At 38.7% G+C, this 22,415-nt stretch overlaps 1 protein-coding gene across 1 annotated transcript in view; it reads left to right on the top strand.

Moving 5' to 3' along the window:
- Window positions 1–21,908, top strand: part of PRIM2 (DNA primase subunit 2) — a 107,234-nt gene extending 85,326 nt beyond the window's left edge. Inside the window, exons 13-14 of the mRNA XM_084285293.1 lie at window positions 14,461–14,529; window positions 21,435–21,908. Of these exons, the coding sequence (XP_084141419.1) occupies window positions 14,461–14,529; window positions 21,435–21,662 (297 nt within the window). The 3' untranslated portion in view covers window positions 21,663–21,908. The remainder of the gene's footprint in view (window positions 1–14,460; window positions 14,530–21,434) is intronic.
- The last annotated feature ends 507 nt before the right edge of the window (window positions 21,909–22,415 follow it).

Below are 22,415 nucleotides of genomic sequence, written 5' to 3'. Positions count from 1 at the left end.
TGAGACAGTTCAGGAAAAAGTCATGTATATTAACTGCCTGAAATCTACATTAAGTCTGTAGAAAAATATCTTCTGTTCATGTGGAGTATCACCATTGCTGGTCAGGCACCAACAGTGTTGAAATAGTTAGAAAAAAATGTGCAATTTCATTTAAAGTAATTTCCCTTGGAAGAAGTAATCAGGATATAGATTAAAAGAGAATACTTTAAAAGATTGTATTCTTCATGGGAAGTCATTCTTCAAATTCTAGAAATCCCCAGACTTTTTTTCTTGGATTTTTTTTCCTTTCTTTCTCTCCTGGACCGTATTAACTGTCATTCATATATCTGACAGGCGCTAGAGATACCTTTTGGCTTTTTCTCTCTTTTATATGCATCAAAAATCATGCTGCTCTGAGATTTTTATCCTGCTAATCATTGGAAAGATTGGTATGGATTTCCTGTTTTTGCTATGCATGGGTAGGATTCAGTTGAGGCTATTTCTTCAGTGCATTTGCACAATGAGGTGTAGGATCTTTATATTTAACATGATTCCTTAGCTCATTTGTGAATTTTTTGTTTGTTTGTAAAGTATTATTGGGACTCATTACGAATCTTAAATTTTCTTATCAAAACTGTGTAAGAGAAACCATCTCTGTCAGTGGCTGGAAAAGGACACAGTGCTGTCTAGGAACTCTGTGGGGTGAGTTTAAGTGCATTGAGAGTACAGGGCTCTGCAGTGGCCACTCTTAGTAATAAAAACAAAACAAAATCCACTAATAAAGCTGGCTCTGCCTGGGTTTTTAGAAATTGATATTTTACATCAGTCAGTTTGAGATATTCAGGAGGAGGATGAGGATTGCTTCACATCTGTCTCCAAGAGCTTTTACCTATCTTAAAATTGCTACCCCCCATTGCATGTGACCAATAACTCAAAGTCCTTCAGTCCAGACTGCAACTTCATAGAGTCTTCTCCACTGCTGGTGGTCATTGCTGACCTTCCAGTGGAGTCAGAAATGATTTTTTCCTTTAGTGCAGTGAATGGTTAGGAGGGGTGAATGGTTTGTCGATCCTCTGAAACCTCTGATATAGTTGCTTTTCCAGTGTCTCAGCCTCAAATTTGACATTCACTCAAACTGTATGTACTCGTTGAGTCTGTTAGACATTCTGCTCGCTCCAGATCAGTCAGATCTTTCTTAAAACTCAACAGATTTATGTTTTTAATGAATGATTCAGAGCTTGACCTTTCAGCTACATATTTTAATAAACAGTGTCTTTCCTGCGGCTCATCTCTTCTTACACTTGTTCCTTGCTTTGTTTCAGAATTTTTGGCTGTCTTTAAATGTCTTCATTCATTTTTTTCTGCTGCTTTGTGTGTTCTAGACAAGCAGGTTGTCACAATTTGAAAAATTCCCTTCAGTGATGTCAAAACCAGATCAATGCACGTATTGCGGTGCTCTTTCAGTTCTCTCTGCATGGTTTATGGTAGTACTCAATGCCTTATTCTGGGCTGAGAGGATACTAAAGTGGCCTCACACAGAGGACAGCAAACTCGAGAGGAGTCAGAGTTGTACATCAGTGTTCCAGGACTCAGGTGCCTGCAGTGTACGAAGTCTCTCGCATCCATTTAATGACAGCGTGCACAGGAGTAGAGTCATCAGCTGATGTGTGTGCTGGTGCCACAGGTGAGACACGGTAAATAACCTGTAGTGGATCTGGAAACCTTTCAGAGTCAAGGAGATCAGAATTATACCCGTGCTTGATTATCTCGTGTGAGCCCTCTTTTGCTCCCCACTCTGGTGTTGTGTTTAGTCAGGTCAGGGAAATCACTGCTGGTCTGGGAGGATCAGGCAGAAAGCCACGTCAATACCGGTTTTGTAGCTGCTTGCATTTAAGAGTCTCAGGCACTACAAGCTGTGATCCCAGGGAATTATTTGGCATTTATCACCATGCATCTTTGATCTCTAGAATAATCCCCAATTTCCCAGGGTCTTCACCCTCTTCTTTCTGCATTCCCAAGTCCCTATTTTTCTTCATCATAATAGTCTGCCTGCAAAATATGCAATCAGCTTCCTAACTGGTGGTTCTGTGTCATGTCTCTTTATTAACTGGAAAATTGGAACATGTCACTTCTGTTTAGTTCAAATGTTACCAAAATTCACAACCGGCTCATACCAGTTGCAGCTAGCTAGGTTTGTGCTTGACAGTTTGGAAGTTCAGTTTTGGAGGTTTACCTCCCACCCCCTTATCCCTGCCCCTGCACATGCACACCATTGTCTGCCACCCCTCAGTTTTCACGGTTTCAGCTATTTTTTTTGCCTCCACACGTGGAAGGACATGATACCTGTTTTTGTTAGAAAACGACTGCACTTCATACAAGTCTGTTGCTCTTTTTATGTGGATGTGGCACCCATCTGTCAGCAATTCATTATTAGGTCTCTCGTTATTTAGCAGACAAATTAATGCAGTTGTCTTTCTCAGCCACTGATGGGTGATCCAATCCAGTGACCTCCTGGAGAGTTTTTGGGAATGGGATTATCCCATAACAGATTTTTTTTTTTTTTTTTTAATCTAACCCAGATCAATAGGATGTGTTAACAAAATTGTTTGAGGGCAAGTCAGCATGTCAATGAGAATTCATCCCCAAAGGCCTCATTGCTTGGTTGAAGTGAGTAATGCAAATATGATATCCACCCGCTCCATTACCAAGGTCCTGCAGATCCCCACTTCCCCAGATAAGTCTAGTATTAAAATTTTCTCCCTTTCCCAAAACACCTACCTGTACTTCGTGTTCTCAATGTCAGAAGTAGCTCTTTCTTTTTATATTCAGAGTTTTACTGGTTCAACTAATAAGTAACCTTCCTACCATTTCTAGAAGGGGTTAGCAATGCAGTGGCTTAGCAGATCCCTGTGGAGGTCAAGGAATCGTTCTCCGCTGTGCTGTGTGTGAGGAGAATTAATTGGATTATCACAAGAGCTAGTAGGATCTACAGCTATGAGCTCCTTACCCTATGCGAAAGAGAAGGTTTTCTGTTTGCAGCCTCCTCTGAGGAGTAGAGGGAAGGATGCATCACTACAAACCTGAAAAACAAGGTAGTAACTATCACCGCTGCAGCAAGTGATACTCCCTCAGCATCACCATCAAGATGTAAGCTGGGAGAACACTTGAGTAAATAAGAGTTGGTTCAAGCTAACGTGAGATTAACCTTTTTTTTTTTTTCAGTTAATACATTTTTCACCTAAACAAAATGTTTCCAGAGCTAGATTCCTTACATGCTATCAGCATAAGATGTGCTTCTTTTCAAGAATGTGTCTGCTTATACCCAGGAGACCTCTTGGGTGGATGGTTTGTGCTGTAAAATGTTTCCTGTGTTTATCTGACAATGTGTGAATCTGTTATGCAGCCATTGTCATGGAAACAGATGAGATTTTCAAAAGGCATCTCCATGCTTGGTCTCAGGCAGCATCTCTGTGTACAGGGGCACGAGGTCTGCCGAGCTTGCCACCTAGAGTTCTTCTCACATGCTCACCAAGCATTTTGTGACATACTGTCCTGTATTTCTTCTTGAACTTGACGCTCCGGGGCACTCCCTCTCCTGGGTAAATGGTGTTTGTGAGAGGAGTATGTCTCGGTAGGAGATGTTTCTCTCCTGAACGCAGAAGCTTGCTTTAAGGGGTTGACAGTTCGAGAGTTTCTGTTCCCTACTGAGATTAACTTCTCATTGTGAAACTAAGGTTGGTTGGAAACTCATCAGGCCTGCCATAAGTATGAGCTTCCCTCATCAGGTGGTGCTGGAGAAGCTGTGGCAGCCCAGGCCATGCACAAAGAATTTTCCATCGGTGGCTACTTTGTACCCAAAATGAAATAGAGCTGCTGTCTTAGCTTTACTTTGTTCAAGTATGAATACAGATGTTAAAGCTTGAATTTGATGGAGACCTAGCTGACATCTTTTGCGTGGAGGCTTGCAGTTCTTAGTTGGGGGACTCTTACTTTTTCATAGCTGTCTGCTGAACCCTTATTATCTCCAGTTCATGCAAAGTGATCTGGATCAGAACTGTTGTTGTTTGGTGTGATTCCTTCCCATTTGTTCAAACATTTGTTAATGTTCATCGAGCTCCTGGTGACAAGCTAATCTTCAGGACATTTTTTGCTGATTAGGGTCCCAGGGGTTGTTACATCCAATGCTCTTTTGATGTTTGAAGTGTTTCTCTTCGATAATCTTTGTGCCATCTGTCAACACAAAGAACTATGATTTATTCCTGAATATGCTGGGTTCAACAAGGGGATGTAGGCTCCTGGATGGTGGTGGTTTATCTTCCACAAAGTGAGTTAACAGTGCTTTAGACCATCAGATGTGGATTTGTAGTACACCAACAGCCACATCAGTGAGTTTTTTCCCCAGTTCTCCTGCAACTTTCACAGCTTATGTGAAGAGGTCCTTGAATCATGAAATGAACACCAGGCTGCTGTCTTAGTTGATCCCAAGTTGCTCAGAGATGGCTGCAGGTGGGTGTTGTTTTTTCAGAAATAAATGCAAGCAGCAACCGTTTGGATGCATTTCCCATCCTGTATCTGGTTTATGCCTTCTGTTTTATAGGTTCTTTCCAAATCACCTGTGCTCCAACTTGAGTTTAGTTCTGGGATTTTAATCTGCTGTTTCAGAGTGTTCATCTGTTTTAACTTCAAGCCCATGAATTACTATCCATGTCTTTGTTTAAGAAGCTTGTTCCTTATGGCTATTGTATGAGCCAGAAGGTAAGCTGTTGTCATGCTTGTATGGCTGAGATTTTACTCAGAAGGTTGGTTTTCCTGTGCTGTTCTCAATCTTCTCTTTCTAGGGCTGTCTTTCATACTCTTGCGATAAGAAGTACTCTTTTTCCTAAAAGGTTCATAAGACCAGGAAATTCCTGAGGTTTTTCATATGAATAAAGCAATCAGCTGGTCTGTGGTGGGAACAAAAGCCATTCTCACAGTGCTTTCCTGAAGGGCTCACCGTGCATGGACAAGGTGTGAAACAGGAAAGCTGGACTTTGGGACTGTGGTGCAGAGTAAATACTGCCAGACCTGACATGAGTCAGTGATCAGTCTGAGCATTGCTTCCATTGCAGTCCTTTTGTAGCAGAGCTGATAGTGATGGAGACATTTGAACGTGTAAATCTGCTTGATGCGAGGTACCTTGGTCCAGCCAGCCATCTCAGGTTGGATTTTCTGAGGCTGTCTTCAGCAGAGACAATCTCAGAAAAAAATGATCTTTCTGAAGTAATACAGGAAGTGACTCCCAGGTCTTGCCTACTTATTATATACCCTGAAGCAGAAAGAATTAATCCTGATGTTTATTCCAAGAACCAAATTATTTGACTTGTATTTAGTTCACATTTTCCTTAGGATAAACTATTTCTGTATTTGTGAAATTAGATTTTTTGTTTGTTTAAAAATTGCTTCTTGGAGGAGTAATATGGTTAGCTGACAATCTAATGTGTGATTGCATAGTATTTGCATTATATTTTGGACCACATTTCATTTCTGTCTTTTGGTATACTGCTAATCAGGTAAAATCTTTATAAAACCGCTTCTGAGAAAAACTAATCAATTTGAAGAATATGAAGATTAAAGCATATGCAAGATAAACGCATCTGTTTTGGTGCTATGTTAAATGCACTATAATACGTTGCTGACATATCTCAAATGGAAAAATAGTGGTGATAGGCTTTGATTTAGACTTGTTTTAAAAATATATATTCTTGAAGAAATTGCTCAGGTCTTTTTCCCAATTCACTGCTATCACAATAGCAAAAGGTGATAAAAACTTGTGGTTCTGCAGTAAGGAGAAACAGGAGACCTACACTCATTTTTGCTTTTGCTCCAATTACTACTTTTTTTTTTTTTTTTTTTTTTTTTTTTTTAGGAAAAAATGCTGATGTAAATGAACAGAAGATAGATAACTTTAAGAAGAAAGAATGTTCTTTCTAGTAGAATTATTCTCTTAATTTAAAAAGCTGCTTTTTTCCATAATTGGATTAAATTAAAGATTCTAAATGAGTCATTGAACTTTGGCCAATGTTTTCTGACAAGTTTGATGTTTTGGGGGATTGGGGAGTGTTAAAAGGGAGAGAAATAAATTAGTTAAGCCATGGCTGGGCAAATCACACTCCCCCTTCTGACAATTTAATATTAGAAAAGTTTCAGATCATTCCTAGCTGTAAAAATGTTTTCCCTTGCAGCTGAAGAATTTTGCCCTAACCACAGTTAGTGCTGGCAGTGTTTCTGTGAGTTTTGAGGATATCATTCAAGTAAGAATTACTAATAGTTATTAACCTATTATTTATTGTGGAGATTTATAAAAACAGGAACAAAACCACAAGAACCATTGATACTCTTGACACAGACTAATCTCATGTGAGACTGGTTTTGCTATCACTGGAGTTTGGTGCATTAAAGCTCCTCAAAAATTCTCTTAGCAATTGCAATATTAAGTCTGTTTTGACTTGTGGCTATAATAAATATTTAATTAATGATGATATCATATGGGACTTTATTAATTTAACTCTTTTCAAATATTCACATTTTTACTTAGAGCACAGACATTGTGAGATTTTTTTTTTGTGGCAGGATTCTTCCCCAGTAAATTAACCAGTTAAAATTCAAGTCCTAAAATAGGGTATCCTTACATACTGGTTGCCAAGAAATTTTTAAAAAGCATTACACCTTTGATCTAGAAGTTGTACATCATTCACATCTCTCAAAAGATGAGTTAAGGCTGCTTGTTTGCTTTCCAGAATTGCTCACATGGTTATTGTCTTTACTATATCAAAATCTGCAAATATTTTGAAACAATTAAATCTTTCCAGGTGGGCAGTTTAAGAGTCTGAGAATAAGATTATGTCAAGGAAACCTCGTTAGTGAAAATAAATCTTTGTGGCAATCTGGTGTAGATTTGTGTAAATACGAATGATGAAAGTTTCCATATATTTTCCATATACGGCGACCAGTTATTGATAGGAGACAGCATTCAGCCTTTCCATTATTTTGAAAATAAGAGCTTTATGTTAGGAGTATGTCTCCCGCATTTCATCTGAGATTATACTCTCTCTGATTTACTCTATAGTCATGGTATTTTGAAACTGTACTTTGCTTGTGGTTCCTCAGCTAAACTATGTGCCTTGTCTTTATTTAGTTTGCAAGCATGAGCATGCTTATTGATTTCACTAGGACTACTTTGGCGTATAAGCTGAACAGATACAAATACAAATCTATCTAGGCAATACTACCTAAGTTTTGTTTTCCAATATTAAAACTCTCTTCTATTCTTATCATTCAGGTAAAATGTGTCTTGATCAACTTCCTTGGCTTTTCTTGTCTATGTTTGTTGGTGTTGTGGTGTTAGTATTACTGACACCATCAATGGAGAGTATTAGCATGACATAACCTAATGTCTTAAGTGTTTCATGACATGGGTTAAAGCTATTCTAAACATTTCAGTTGACAGCATTTCAGACTTAGTTTTCCCAATCTTCATTTTTTTTTCTGCTAAGTTGAAACAAATGTTAGGAATGAGAAGGTACATATGGCTATTGGCAGGTGAGGGTGAGATTTTTGTTGTTAAAAAGGGTGTATGTAATGAAATAAGAGTGGGTTGTTCTAAAATCTGGTTGAAGGACTGGTAACTGACAGTAACTGTCGAACTGATGGACTGATGAACTGGCTTGTGTGAGTGAAACAGCATAGAAAGAGAAAACTTAAGAGAATGCAAGAAAGGTACAGAAACACAGTGAGGAGCATAGCTAATCTGTTTGATATCAAAAAGCTTTAAGAATACAGCGTAGTCAGTATATGCATGGATTTCATTATATGTAGAACATGGTTTTAAGTACTTAAGACCGATGTTTTATTATATTGGAAACCAGTAAAGGTTGGATTAGAAAATACACTTTTTAAAACTTGGATTTGATGTTCCAACCACCAGAATAATGTAATAAAAACTCATGGTCAGTAGGTATGAGAGTGTCTATGACTGAATCACAGAATGGTTGAGGTTGGCTGGGACCTCTGGAGGCATCTGGTTGTACTGGGTCTGGCTGGAATGTTAACTTTCCCGGCAGCAGCCCATTCAGTGCCGTACTCTGTACTTGTAGCTGGAACAGCAGTGTTATCACACCAGTGTTGTGTCTACTGCTGAGCAGCAGTGGCACAGCATTGGGCCTCTCTCTAACCCTCCTAGGGGGTGGGCAAAAAGTGAGGAGAGAAACATCACTAGGGCAGCTGACCTAAACCAATCAAAGGGATATTCCATACCATGTGGTGTCACACTCAGCAATAAAAGGTGGAAACAGGAAGAAGAGGGGAGGGGTGGGCTCTCGTTGAGAAGACGTCGGTCCTCCTCTCGAACACCGGCTGCGTGCGTTGAGGCCTTGCTTCAAGGACGTGGTCAATCATCGCTCATTTGTGGGAAGCAGAGAGCAATTTCTTTCCTCTGCACTTCCATATCGCTTTCATTTATTTTGTTTGTTTGTTTTCCTCCCTTTTTCCCTTTTTCCCTTTTACTTCCCCTTAGTTAAATTGTTTAGTTCATGGTAGTCTTTATTTAATTATTATAATTATTTCCCTTTAATTAAATTATCCTTATCTCAACCCGTGAGTTGTTCTTTGCTTTACTTCTCCCCCTCCTCATCTAAAGGAGGGGGAGTGAGAGAGCGGTTGTGGGGTTTAGCTGCCCAGCACGGTAAAACCACCACACTGGTCCAACCCCTGCTCAAGCAGGGTGCCCGGTCCCATGTCCAGGTGGCTTCTGAAGATCTCCGGGAAGACTCCACAGCCTCTCTGGGCAACCTCCGCTAGCACACAATCAAATTTGTCTTTTAGAATAATAGAATTACGTGCTGGTTAGGGCGAATAATAATAAAATTAGAGTAAAAAGCACACTTTCTCCCACTGTTGGAGAAGAATGTCATTAGTTTCAGCAAGTTCAATTTAAAGTATTTAAATTCACTAGTCAAATCTTAGACTTCAGAACCACGTGCTTATTAGCCTAAATTAGTCCTGCTGCTATGGAAGGCAGTTTTACCCTCTGTTTGTCTGTGCTTCTTGAGTTTCCATTCCTTCCCTCATGCCGGCCTTATGACTACATGGTAAAATAGATGAAAAAATTATCCACCTGTAAATTATCCAACCTGGGCAAAAAATTATCCAACCTGGGCAAAGGGAAGAGGACTGAAATTCACTTTCAGCCTGTCATTAAAATGGAGATGGCAGGAATGAGGGGGCAGAATTAGGATCTGTCTTTACACTTCAGCAGCTTCAATTTATGGAGTATTAAACTGCTCATGACATTTTTATTTAGAACAGAAAGGAGGAACAAGGAATTGCACAGAAGATATCAAAGGTTTAAATGCACTGTTCAGGATGAGAATACAGGTAGACATGAAAACACAACAATACGTATGAAGCAAGTTGTCTTAGGTCATTGTTCTTGAAACTGCTGCTTTGCAAGCTTAGAATGCACATGAAGTAAAAATTTTATTTTGTAAAGTGTTTTGATTTTGAAGTATTTCAGATGCTTGCTTTCACACTAGATAACAGTCCAGGCTTTGACCGAGCATTTCCTTGCTATGCAGGAACATGGGTTATCTATCAAGTCTGAAAACAGGCAGCACTGGCTTTTAAAATAAGTGGCTGTGAACTCATACAGGATTTGTCAAGTTGAATGAAAATGTGTCACAGAAACATAGTCCCAAATTTCTGATTAAAAGTGTACATTATACAACGTGCTATTTCAAAACTTTTTGAAATCGGAGAAATGAAATACTCAAATGCAGAAGGGTTAATGCACCTGATGTTCACACCGTTATCTTTCAGCAGGAGGCTGTGTAAAACTTTGAGAAAGTAAGCAAGCAAACAAACACAACTGGCATTAGAGCTGTTTCCTTTTAAGATGATTAACTCGGTTTAAATTAATGTCTGTCTTCATTAAAGAAGCTGCCCAGGGATTGCTGCAACAAATATAGTCACATATTGATGTTTTCTTCTCATTCAGACATTCATTTATTCTTAAGTGTTTAATGAGTTCCCCACTGTCATACATAAAACAAGAACTTAAGACTGGAAAGCCTGTACATTAAAAATGGAGGGGGGAAAAGTACAGGTATTTTTTGAGATGTTAATAAAATACCTCCATCAAGGTCATGACTGCCTTCTATTTTTACCTTTGCAAAACATACTGGATTAGGTTTTGTTGCTTCATGGTTGGGATGCAAGTGGCAGGGGAGAAGCTGAGCTGTTGTGTGATGCTGAGTGCCATGAGATTAGGTATTTTGACTGCAAAAGGACAAGTGACAGAGTGTAAGAGGAACAGGAGCTCTGGCAAGGATGTAGCAATGGTCTTCCAGCCTGCGAGGGAGTCCTAGAGGGAAAACAGAACTTAAATGTGAGAAAATTTATGCTACATTACACAAACAAAACCTTCAAAAATTGCTGGCAGTCGGTTTAAAATATAAAAGAAGTATTAAAAAATGGAGAAGAGATTTTTCTGTGAAGTGCAGTGTGGAGTCTTGGGGCAGGACTGATGCTCAGGTGGTCACAAACTGACCTGAAACAGAAGAAAAAGTGAATGTGTTCAGATATGTTCCAGCAGTTGCCCCCCGTCATATCTTCAGTCACCTTGGAAATAAAATGAAGGTTAGAAATGAGTCACGCTTAACTGAATCTACAGCAGAAGGACTTCGGTTTTGGAAAATATAAGGTAATTCAGCCGTTTTCAGATAAAATAAACTAACTTTGAGTAAGTGAAATTAACAATGGATAATTGCAGAGCTCAAACTACCCAGCTCTGCAGCATCTTAGCTGTAAAAGCTGAAGGTCCATAAAGCAGGTGGCTGCATGCAGCTGCCAAACATCATCTTAACCTCATTAGTAGTCAGTAAAGCACCATCACAAAAGCAAGTTGCAGATGGCGGGGAAAGAAAAGGCACATAAGAACTAACAAAAGGAGTCCTTGAGTATGTACCGTTACTTGCAAAATAAAGCAATTTAGTGTAAATGTCTGAATATATGTGGAGGCAAAAGATTGCTGCTGGTAATTAAGGTAGTTTTGAGTGGAGGTCTGTTTCTGGGTAGCACCAGCGAAAAGCAGCTGCAAGTTTGCTTTCATTACGAGCACAATCGTAGTAGGAACGATAATATTTATTATGAATGATAATTCTGTTTTATTTAAATAGAGCATTGCTTGTTCCTCTCCCACAGAGCACTCTTTCCTAGCTGGTTCTGCTGCTGCCATTATTAACTCTTTATTTCGTCTCAGAATACCCAGTTGATCTACTAAAGCTGTTCTTCTTCGGGTATGTTGATTGTAATCTTTACTTCTCAACCCCATCATATACAGAAAAAAAAAGTTAATCTGTTTTCATGTGATGTGACTGATGTAAAGCTATGTGCCAATTATCAGATTTATGCTTTGGCTGCCTTCTGTGTGCCTCTCAGAAGGGATGGGAGCTGAATTACAACTGCTGTTCCCTGACTGAGTCACAAATGTTTGTCTGGCTTTTCCACCCAGCCACAGTTTTTAATCACCACGTAGGAATTGTCTAGCTTTGTCATCTCTACCTGTCAAATTTGGCTGAAATTTGGCTAAACAGCCAAAGATGAGGAGGTGATGTGATGGAGGGTGGAAAGGAGTAGGAATAATGCAAGGTGAGTGCACCTACTGGTGCAACCAGGTACATTGATTTGAGAGATTGGATGGAAGTCCCTGCTCTCTTCTGGCCTGCATGCTGATCTGTGGAGCACTGGCAGTGGTGAGAAGAGCTACGAAGGCCTAATTGCCAACTTCAACAGAGAGGTGAAGGTAGGGGTTCCCCTAACAGCTGTACTCTAAGCTGCGTGTGTCTTTGTATTAGTGCAGCAAAAAAAAAAAAAAATGTGTGTGGTGACAGAATAGCAGCCTCTGGGAGGTTTGAGGAGGAGACTGGAGGGAGTGGGGACAGTAGGTCCTTGGTGAAAGTGCAGTGAAGGTGGGAAGTGATGATTGAAATTACAAAATCGTTCCTTAAGAGTTTTAGGTTCCTCAAGGCCAACTCTGGTAACGCTACGTGTCAGCAGTATCGATTCGACGGAGTACTCTTCTTCACTCTAAAGATGGGTCAAGATTTTCCCGAGGATGGGTCAGGGCTTAAATGGGCCTGGTTTCAGAATAGTTTGTTCTGGATAATCTCTCCTGCAAAAGTGGAATTTATTTATAAGTGCCGCTTCATTCTCTCGTCATCCGTACTGTGTCAGTGATCCCTCTTCTGAGATCTGTCACTTGAAGTTACCATTTTTGCACTGAACCGTCGGAGACAACAACAGCAGCTTGATCTCACATCCTGTGAATCACCGAGTTAGTGAATCAAAAGCCAGCTTTGATAATTCTTGCCTTTTCTGCTTTTCAGGAGAGTTGGATAATGGTAGCATCGATGCAAAAAGCAGCTGTAGCTGTGGTCTGGAATTGAAAAGTTAAGCTGCAGTGTGACTACTAGCCTTGTAACCAATCAACTTTTCTTAAAAGTTCTTTTAAATTAGAAGATAACCTCGCTATCTTTAAACTTGGAGGTTTTATACTCAGAAGTTGCTGATACTTCAGACAGCTTCTGTTGGCTCACTCGGTTCTAAGTCTCAAAATGCATTTCCACCTGAGGTTTTGAACTGTTTACTTATATTGAGGTGTAATCTTGGGTAAATGAATAATTCTTAGGAGACCTTAAGGGCTCATGAGCTAGATTGAATTAGTTGACTTATTCCAGCTGGAAGGTTTAGTTGAGAAAAATCTGAATGCTTGGAAATAACTCGGGGCAAATGTTTCTTTCAGCTAGCCAGTGGACCCGTAGGTCTTACGATCGTGACTCTGAATCAGGAGGAAAATACAGTGGGGCACAATGGCTTTTTGGTGTAATGAAAACTGCTCTAACCATTCTGTCCTGTTGGAGTACACATAAATGTAAAAATCTGGGATTTTTACTTAAAAACCTTTTTTTTTCTTTTTTAAATACATGCATACATACGATGTCGTGAGCATTTACTTGAAGATAGAGGGAGCTCTTTTGCACAGTAGTGATTTCATTGTAAGGAACAGGCAGAGGAAGATGTAAGGCAAAATGGAATTGAAGGGTTTCGAATAGACAAATTTTCTTCAGCCCTTTGCTTAATGTGACACTAATTTTTTCAGTCCTTTTTAAAGGGAGGGATATATATATGTGTGTATATCTGTATGTGTATATGTGTGTGTGTATTAAGAGTGCCAAATTTCAGACTTCAGTGCCTGGCTGGCCTTGGTCTTGATCTTTTACAGAAGATTTAACAGGAAGTGGCAAGAGGCATAGAAATGTAATCAGTTGAACTATAACAGAGAAACAATGCGGTTAAGTACTTTCTTGGCAGTGTGTTGCCATTTTTATCCATTCAGCAAATGTAATTTATTTATATATCTGTCAATAAATACAAGGCGGCATCCAATAATGAGTGCAGCAGGGATTTAAGCCGGAGTGTATTGCTGTGTTTGACACAAAGGTCAAACCTGGGAAAGGGCCTTGAAATTAACATTTCTTGAAAACTATTTTTCCTTCCAGTGAGGTTATCTCTTAATTCCAGCAATCTTCTCTGTTTGATAAGCAGAGCGCCCATACGTTTGGGTTCTATGAAGGAGGGAGGAGGTGATGAAACTTAAATAAATAAATAAAAATTCGGGCGGCATTGCGTGCTGCTGATAAGAATGGAACTTTATACAGCACAGAAGAGATTACATGCGGTAGAATTGGGAAGCAAATTGTATTTACAAAAGATGGCATGATTTTCCTAATAGGTGTTGAAAACAGGCTATTCACTCATGTATTCTGCTGAGCCTGGCTAGAAATAACTACATTTCAAAAAGGACAAATCTGATTGAAGGTAGAAGCATTCCCCTCTCACAGACACTTGTCTAAAGGGTTTGCATTAAATTTTCTTGATGGGAGCACAGTTGCGTTTCATTCTGCATCTGTACAAGCTGGTAATGTGGAAAATAAAAATACAAATAGTGTGCTCTTGATTGCTTCATGCTTCAACCACTTGAATTACTAGATTTATGTCTGCAATTATGGAAGAGATGTTGCAATATGATAGTTCGGCAATAACTGTCACAATTGTATTACCAAAATATATATACAACTCATTTTTGAAGTTAAGGGTATTAAAATTAAGTTTTAGGGACCAGACGTATCTTCCTGGGGTTTTATCTTGTTTTTAATGTGGCTGGGGTGTTTTTAAAGAACTATACAGCGTGTCTAAGTGCTGTCACTTATTAATAGAATACACGAGTCAAAGATGTCATGTGCTGCAGCATCCTGCGAGGTATTATACATGTCTGCTGAGAAGAGTGATATTTACCTTGTCATGGTAACATCAACGAGATGCAGAATTCTTTGGTTCTATGTCTGTGCTACCTCTGAAGCTTTAAATTTTTTTTCTTCCTCTGTTTAGATCCTGGATTTGGTGAAGGGCATGCATTACCAGTTGGCCTGTCAGAAGTACTTTGAATTGACACACGATGTAAGTAGCTACTAATTTTTGTTATGCTACAATCACCATTTTTGTCTCAAGGAAGGCCATGGAAATCGTGCATGAAATCCAGAGGCTTTTTGCAGCTTTCACATCCATCAGCTGTCTTGCCTAGTTGGCTTTCATTTCAATAATTTCTCATATTCTTGTGTAATTTCCTACATTCACATATTGATGTTATTTGCTATCCTGAATGTTACGAAATACAGTAAAAGGTTATGATTTCTTCCTAAAAATGTCAAAAATGTTAAATTTTGTCTATTTTAAGCCCTTCAACTTTTTCAATACCCTGTTTTTCAACAAACTGTTCTTTTTAACCCATAATGCGTGTTTGGTATTTTGAGATACACCTTAAAAAATAAACAGAATCGATCTAACAAATGTAACTGAAACTCTAATCTTCCACCACTTACAGAGTTAATATTGTTTATTTTCGTTTGATATTTTATCATGTCTTTGGTCACATGCGATGATTTTTTAAAGCAAACTGAACATTCACAGACCTTTCCCACTTGCTTAATCATAAGCTTCTATAAAATATTAAAGCAAGATCCACAAAACTGTAAGACAGAGAATGGCAGTAACATACCTCCTGCATGATTTCTTGATTCAAAAAATAGTTTTCTCATTGGTTTGAGGTTCTTTGTTGTCAAGACAAAACAACAGAGAGCAGTCTTTCTTATAAATTTGTCCTCTCCACAGCTTAAAAACATCCCTTTCAAATATCAGAATGTGGAATAGTCTTGTTCAAAATCTGGTTGAGGATTAGATGACCTACCCAGAGGCATTCGCTGTTGACTTCTTTTGTTCTTATTGGTTTTCACATTTGATTTAGATGGAACTGCTTGTTTCCTCAAATTCCCAGCAATCATTAGGATGAATATGTAGCATAAGTGTACTTTGAAGCCATATGCAGTATTGGCAGTTTGGCAGCTGTAATTTGAGAGGAACACTTTATCTTACCGTCAAAGATGATAAAATGGCTGTAATGATCTGAAAGGAAATTCAAAATTATGTATTATTTGAAATTTAGATAATATGTACCCTGTGTATGGCTAAGGCGGTAGAAATAATATTCCCAAGATGACTGTGAACCCAAGGTCGGTATTCACCGAAGAATAAATCAACACGGTGCTGAATATGTGTTGTGTTTTAGTAAAGCTGTCTTTCTGTTGTCCTATGGTAAATTCCCACAAAGCTTTATTTTTTTCAGTACTGGGTAATATGAATGTGTGTCTTCGCTGCTTGCGCTAAGGAAATCATCATTCTGCTTTGCTGTTGTTTCATACTTTAGCTGGAGATTCATCTTATTTGTTCTGTTTTCATTCATTTCATGTAGAAATGAAACTGTCATCTAACAACAGCTCCGTCCTGAAGGCTATCAAAATCTTCCCAAGAAACAATAGGAAGCATTATGATTGTTCTTTTTCATGCATTGAACTTTCCTGAGAATTTCTGCATAGGTTGGATGTAAATGTAGCCTCCAGGGAATAAGTATATTTTATGGACAGGTTTCAAGCCATAAGCACAATTTCTTTTAATATGTTTTTTTTTTTTTTTTTTTTTTTTTTTTTTTTTTTTTACCGAGAACTGTAGTTTTTTTGTCATGTTTTGTTTTTGGGGAAGAAGGAACTAGAATCTCTAAACGATGAGCTTTCTAAAAGTCCTGCCATCCCAAAGCCTGCATGCCATCATTTTCAGCCCAGGTGATCAACCTAGTGAAAAAGATTTTGTCCAGTTCTTTGTCCAGCTGGGTGCCCTAGTAACCCTTATTCATTTCTACAAAATCATGTTTAATAGACATGGAATAACTTACTGCTTTCTAAATCCCCCTGTGAAGATCCTCTGACATGTAAAAGCTTATAAATGGAGATATTGGGAATGCTGTCCACATAAGTAAATGGAACAATTCAATGTGGAACAATATGGTGTGTTAGGTCCCCTTCTATTGTTTACTTCTTAAGGTGGCTTGAATGGGTTTGAGGTGATAGGTCTTTGAATTTTTAATCCTGCTATTTTTTCTATAGTCCACTAAGTAATTTTACTGAACTTGGGTAATTTTCTTGAAGTTCACTTAAGAGAATGCAGTGAAAGCAGTGGCTTCAAAACTGGTAGAGGCAGAACATGGACAGATGCTGTTGGGGTTCCTGCTGTTAGTTCCTGTCATTGTTGTTCTAGCACCAAAAGCCGAATGCACAGAAAGTCACTTTCAGCAGTTTGAATGTCACATGCTTATGTGGGCATATCTATCTATCTATTTATTTATTTATTTGGAAAATTTAACTGCTAAATTCATTAACAATATGCTGAGAATGATTTTTCTGTCCTGTAACTACATGTTTTAGTAACTTTATTTTCATGGGGAGGATTAAAAAAAAAAAAAAGTGTCTCTGTAATCAATGATAGCTAATGAAGTAATATAACCTTTGCTTCCCTGTATATGAAGAGCAGAGCTTTTCAGTGGAAGAAACTTCTGAAGAATCAAGGGTATAAGGTTGATTGTTATCGTTTTGTCAAATAGGTGAACAGTCTTGAGTAAAACTTTTCCAGAAATAATGGACTGGTTTAGCTGGAGAATTCTCAGCTTCAATTTTGTAATCTGTTGAGAATTTTATAAAGGAAGTTTTTGATGTATTTTAGGCAAAGCTGTTGTGTTACCTATGATTTTTGAAAGAGTTTATAGATCTTACATAGATTAAACTTATACCATAAATGGCTTTGTATTAGAGACTTGCATAATTAAGGTGATGTTTTTCTAAGTTCACAGAATCACAGAATCACAGAATTTCTAGGTTGGAAGAGACCTCAAGGTCATCGAGTCCAACCTCCAACCTAACGCTAACAGCCCTCCACTAAACCATATCCCTAAGCTCTACATCTAAACGTCTTTTGAAGACTTCCAGGGATGGTGACTCCACCACTTCCCTGGGCAGCCTGTTCCAATGTCTAACAACCCTTTCAGTGAAGAAATTCTTCCTAACATCTAACCTAAAACTCCCCTGGCTCAACTTAAGCCCATTCCCCCTCGTCCTGTCACCAGGCACGTGGGAGAACAGGCCAACCCCCACCTCGCTACAGCCTCCCTTGAGGTACCTAAAAAGAGCGATAGAAGTTCACAGAGTCAGTCACACACTGTCTACTTAAGAGCTCTCTGCATTTCTTCTCCATCATCAAATGAGGATCAGGCTTATATTGCACTTTATTCTCATGCTGGCAGCAGTTTTGCTGTTGGCTGCAGTAGTGTAGTGCCTGACACTAAGTCAGTCCTAATAAGTCCAGCTGAACTAGAATGGGAATGTTTACAACTAATTGGAGAGGATGGGGGAGATGCTTTGCACCTCAACATTTGGTTATGGCATACCTAAATAAATGCTGCTTTTTTTACCCAAAGTAAATAGTCACAGTAATGAGGAGTGCCTTTCACAGTTACAATAGCAGATAGATTTTATTTTAATTTAGTTGATAGAGTTGAATAACAATTCAAAATAGAGAAAAATATTTCCACAATGAACAATTTTGATCTGGACTACATACATATACTCAAGTAAGAGACTGAGGATATGAATCAGCTGTGAACTACTAGTGGGTTAAATTAATGTTCTTGTGTCAGCTTGCCTGTAGAAATAATTAGTGCTTTGAAATTTGATTGTAAATAACTCACAGTTGTACTGATCTGAGACTGACTATTATGAAAAAGAAAACGTGCCTGGCTAGTGTCTGCGTTACTAAGTTGGATTCCAAATGAACTACTGTTAAGCTCATTTGCATGAGCATTGCTGTGCTAGTTACTTGCTGTACAGCTGATTATTTATATGTTAACATTCATCTTTCAACATTTTATTCCTGAGTACTGATGTTTTGCAGTCTTGCTGTATTTTTAAAGAGCAAATGAAATCTGGCACACTTAGCAACCTTTCTGGTGCCAAGGAATCACTTCTGAATAGTTTATTAAAAAAAAAAAAAAAGGAAAAAATTGAAGTCAAAGACCATTTTTCTTAGTTTGTCATCAAATCACAAGAACATTGGACTTTTTTTTTTTTTTTAAAAGAAAGGATTTGGTTGATTGATATCACTTACAGTAACACCATGATTGCTCCACGTTTTCTCTGTAATGTCAGCTATCGTTTTAAAAGTTCTTGGTTAAAAAAACAAAGATACCATAGCTACAAAACGATTGCTTCAATTTCTTTCGAAACAACACTTGCTATAGCAGAACTGTAAAACTGGAATTTGGATGAAGGTCAGTATGTGCGAAATGTGTTGAATCCAAGAACAGTCTTGTGATAGCATCAGCTCCTGGATGGAATAAAGAGTTCTGTCTGAAGTGACAGGTCTTTTCACTTGGATCGATAGACTCTGCGAGCTTAAATTTCTGACTGCCCAGAAAATACATTTTTCTTTGGGCATAGTGGCTTCCAGATGGATTTACAGGTGTGAATGGATAAACTGATAGAGAAATCTAGTTTCTCTGCTTCTGGTAGCTGTAAGTTACCAGAAATTTACTAAGTTAGTGATGAAGGTTTTCAACTTGCTGTATTTTTTTTTAGTGTATGTTACCTAAAACACTAAAACCTGCATGAGCAAATCTAATGTAAAAAATCAAGAAAATTTCTGTATGCTTCACCTCCATTTTTGTGGTCAAGATTTATTGTGTACTTCAGTCAGAGCAGGATATTTTTGTTTGGAGACGTATTCACTGCAACCTGCTGGAAATTACACAAAATTATTTTACACTATCATAAAGGATAATGATGATTACGAACAAAGCTTTCTCTTTTCCATCTCAAGAAAAAAAAAGGTGTCGGGCAGAATCCTTTTAATTAAAATAGCGTTGTCTAAACTTCATCCACTAGAGCTTTATTTTAGCAGCAATTAGATTCAGAAAGGAGAAATGGTACGTGGGATCATACGACAATTTTAACTAACAGCCAGTAAGTAGCTTATAGACAAATGCCATCAGTCACCTCTGGAAACGTGGCTGTGGGTTTTATTTGTACAACGAGCTGCTTCTACAGCTCCTTCTAATTTGTTGGGGAAAGTGCCACGGAACAGAATTAGAGCTACAAAATGAGCCTTAAATTGGTCTGAAGAAAACTGGAATTTTAAGGAAAAAAAGATAATTAAGAGCTTTTCCTAAGAAAACCAGCTTTTCACTGTATTGCGTATTTTTAAGCCTTTTTGGTGCAAAGACGTAATTTAGTTCCCAGATAATGGAAATTGGGACGTGGATGAAAGCTGGCTGGATGAAACTCATCCAGATAAGATTGAAATGAAATCCAGTATTGGTCTGAGGTTTCTTTTTTGCTATGTGCCTTTTATTTTGAGTTCCAAATGGGTGTGCTAGGCCCGTCACTTATTTTTAGGGTTTTTCAACCAAGGTCACTTACTACAGTTGCTAATATCTTTTTTTTTCATGCCTGAATTAGATTTTGTTGTACGTGCAGCCATTTTCTGATGGTGCTAAGATAGGCTGCAGTAATACGTTTAATCAGGAGCCCATTTAGGACGCACATTGATTCTCTGCTTTATGATTTTTCACAAGTGGCTGAAATTTAGGCTGATGGTTTTGCATATTAAATCAGCCACCGCACGTATCCTCATGCGGTGTGTGCGTGTGCACGTGCAAAGTTGCTCGTTAACTTGCAATCGACTCCACCTTTCTGGGAAAATGGGAAGATTGTGGCAGCAGAAAATCCCTGGTCTCTGGCTTGTTGTGTCCCGTGATTGGGAATTTTTACAGATTTCCTCAGTCCTTGTCACTGGAAGGACTGTGGTGGTTTAACACTGGTAACTACTGTGGTGGGAGCTCAGCACTGCCACACCACCCTCTCACTCCCACTCTGCAACAGAGCTGGGGGGGAGAAAACAGAATGAAAATCTCATGGATTGAGGTAAGGACAGGGAGATCACTCGCTAATTATCATCACAGGTAAAACAGACTCATTGTAGAGAGATTAATGTAATTTATTACCTATTAGTAAAGGACTAGAGCAGTGAGAAAATAAAAGCAAACCAAAAATATCTTACCCCCATATCCCCTCTCTTCCATCTCCTTCATGATCACTCTCTGCCCCTGCTCCCTGTGGGGTCCCTCCCATGGGATGCCGTCCTTCCCAAACTGAGCCTGCGGGGGCTGCCCACAGGCAGCAGCTCTTCAAGAACTGCTCCCACATGGCTCCGTACCATGGGGTCCATCCCCCAGGAGCAAACTGCTCCAGCACGGGTCCCCCACATGTGGGTGGCAGCTGCCCCCAGACCCCCTGTTCCTGCATGGGCTCCTCTCCAACAACTGCTCCAACACACAGGAACAGTCTTAATCTGCTGCCTTGTAAATATTGCTTTTGTGGCTGCCGAGGGAAAAAAGGGGAAGAGACAAAGCTACTGGTTTCTACTGAGAGTTTCACATTGATGCTCAAGCTCGACATTTCTGTTGTTCAGTAGTAACAACTTCCATTTATATTCTCTACTGCTGTTTGCATTCTAGACTTCCTGTAGTCCATTTCTTAGCATAGGAAGATAAAGATTTAGGTATAGGTTTGGATGTCCTAAATTTGTAAAGGTATACTATTTTACCTGTATTGTTTTATGGGTTTGTTTGTTTTTAGTACAGGAAAGACTGTCTAAAATACTGTCTGATTATGTCAAAGCAGTAATTTTATCCCCGGTGTGAAGGAAGAAATTTTGTGATGACAATAAATCTGTGGTATCCTAATATTTCTTGGACTAGTATTGACAAACGGATGCATTTTTCTTCAACAATATAGAAACTTATTAAGTTTCTATATTTAGTTTATTAATAATGAAACTTATTACTAAGTTGCTAATTAAATTATTCTTGAATATGAAAAAAAACTTTTTTTCAGAAATATAATAACTTTTCCTTTCCTTTTGTGCAGCTCGACGACATTGGATTTTCTTTGAATCATCCTAATCAGTATTTTGCAGAGAGTCAAAAGCTATTAACTGGTGGTAGAGAGCTGAAGAAGGAACCAAGTCATTTAGGCAACTCTCAACAAAAAAGCAATAGTCAGGAAAGCATGACTTCAACTTCTACTCCCAGCTCTTCAAATACAACAGCTGATGCAGAACTGGAGGGACTGGAGGCATACTTCACTGAAGATTAAGCAGCTATGTTTTTTTTGTCTTCCTTTCTGTCTTTCTTCTTTAGCTGAATGTGTCCTTATACTAAGGAATATGCACTTCACTACCTAGAAAACGCAGGCATTTAGTGCTTTGAATGGGCTGATGAAAAGAAACTTACCGAGGCTGTAATCATATCCAGTGCTTACAGTTGCTGGTTTAGGATACTGGTGTATAGAGTGTGTCGAAGGATGGGAAATGAAAATTCATTCCTGATTCTTAAAGTGGTTTTTGCCTGACTTGCGTTTTTTGAGTTTGTTCAAAATGTTTAATTATTATATCCCATTTTCTGGTCACTTTTATATGATTCTTATTAATAAATAAATTGTAAAATACAAGGTTGTGGTATTTCCTTTTTAGCTGTCTGCGTATGGTAGTTAAGTAGGAGTTCTTGTGATTCAAGCTGTCCTCTGAAGGGGGTGAGCCAGTCTCTGTTTTCTACATGAGGAACCTGAGGGAAATCAACTCCCTTATTTGTGTACCTCATCATCAAATCTCGAGGGCCTTTTTGGTGCTTGAAATAGAACCAAGCAGAGTTTAGACAACCGTATGAAGAAGGTAATCCAGAAAAAGTGACACCACCAGCTGACTAATCTTGAAGAAGCCAAAGACTTTCTCCCTTTTATGGAGAGTGACCTAGCTGCTGGTAAGGCCCTGTAAGCAAATACAATGTTGTTGCTAGTGACAGGCCACAGGCTTTGTAGAAACTCCGCAAACCCTCAGTACCAAGATTTTCT

Source organism: Netta rufina (genome assembly GCF_964035555.1).
Source record: "Netta rufina genome assembly, chromosome: 3".
NCBI lineage: Eukaryota > Metazoa > Chordata > Aves > Anseriformes > Anatidae > Netta > Netta rufina.
This window is presented reverse-complemented; position numbering and strand designations above follow the sequence as displayed.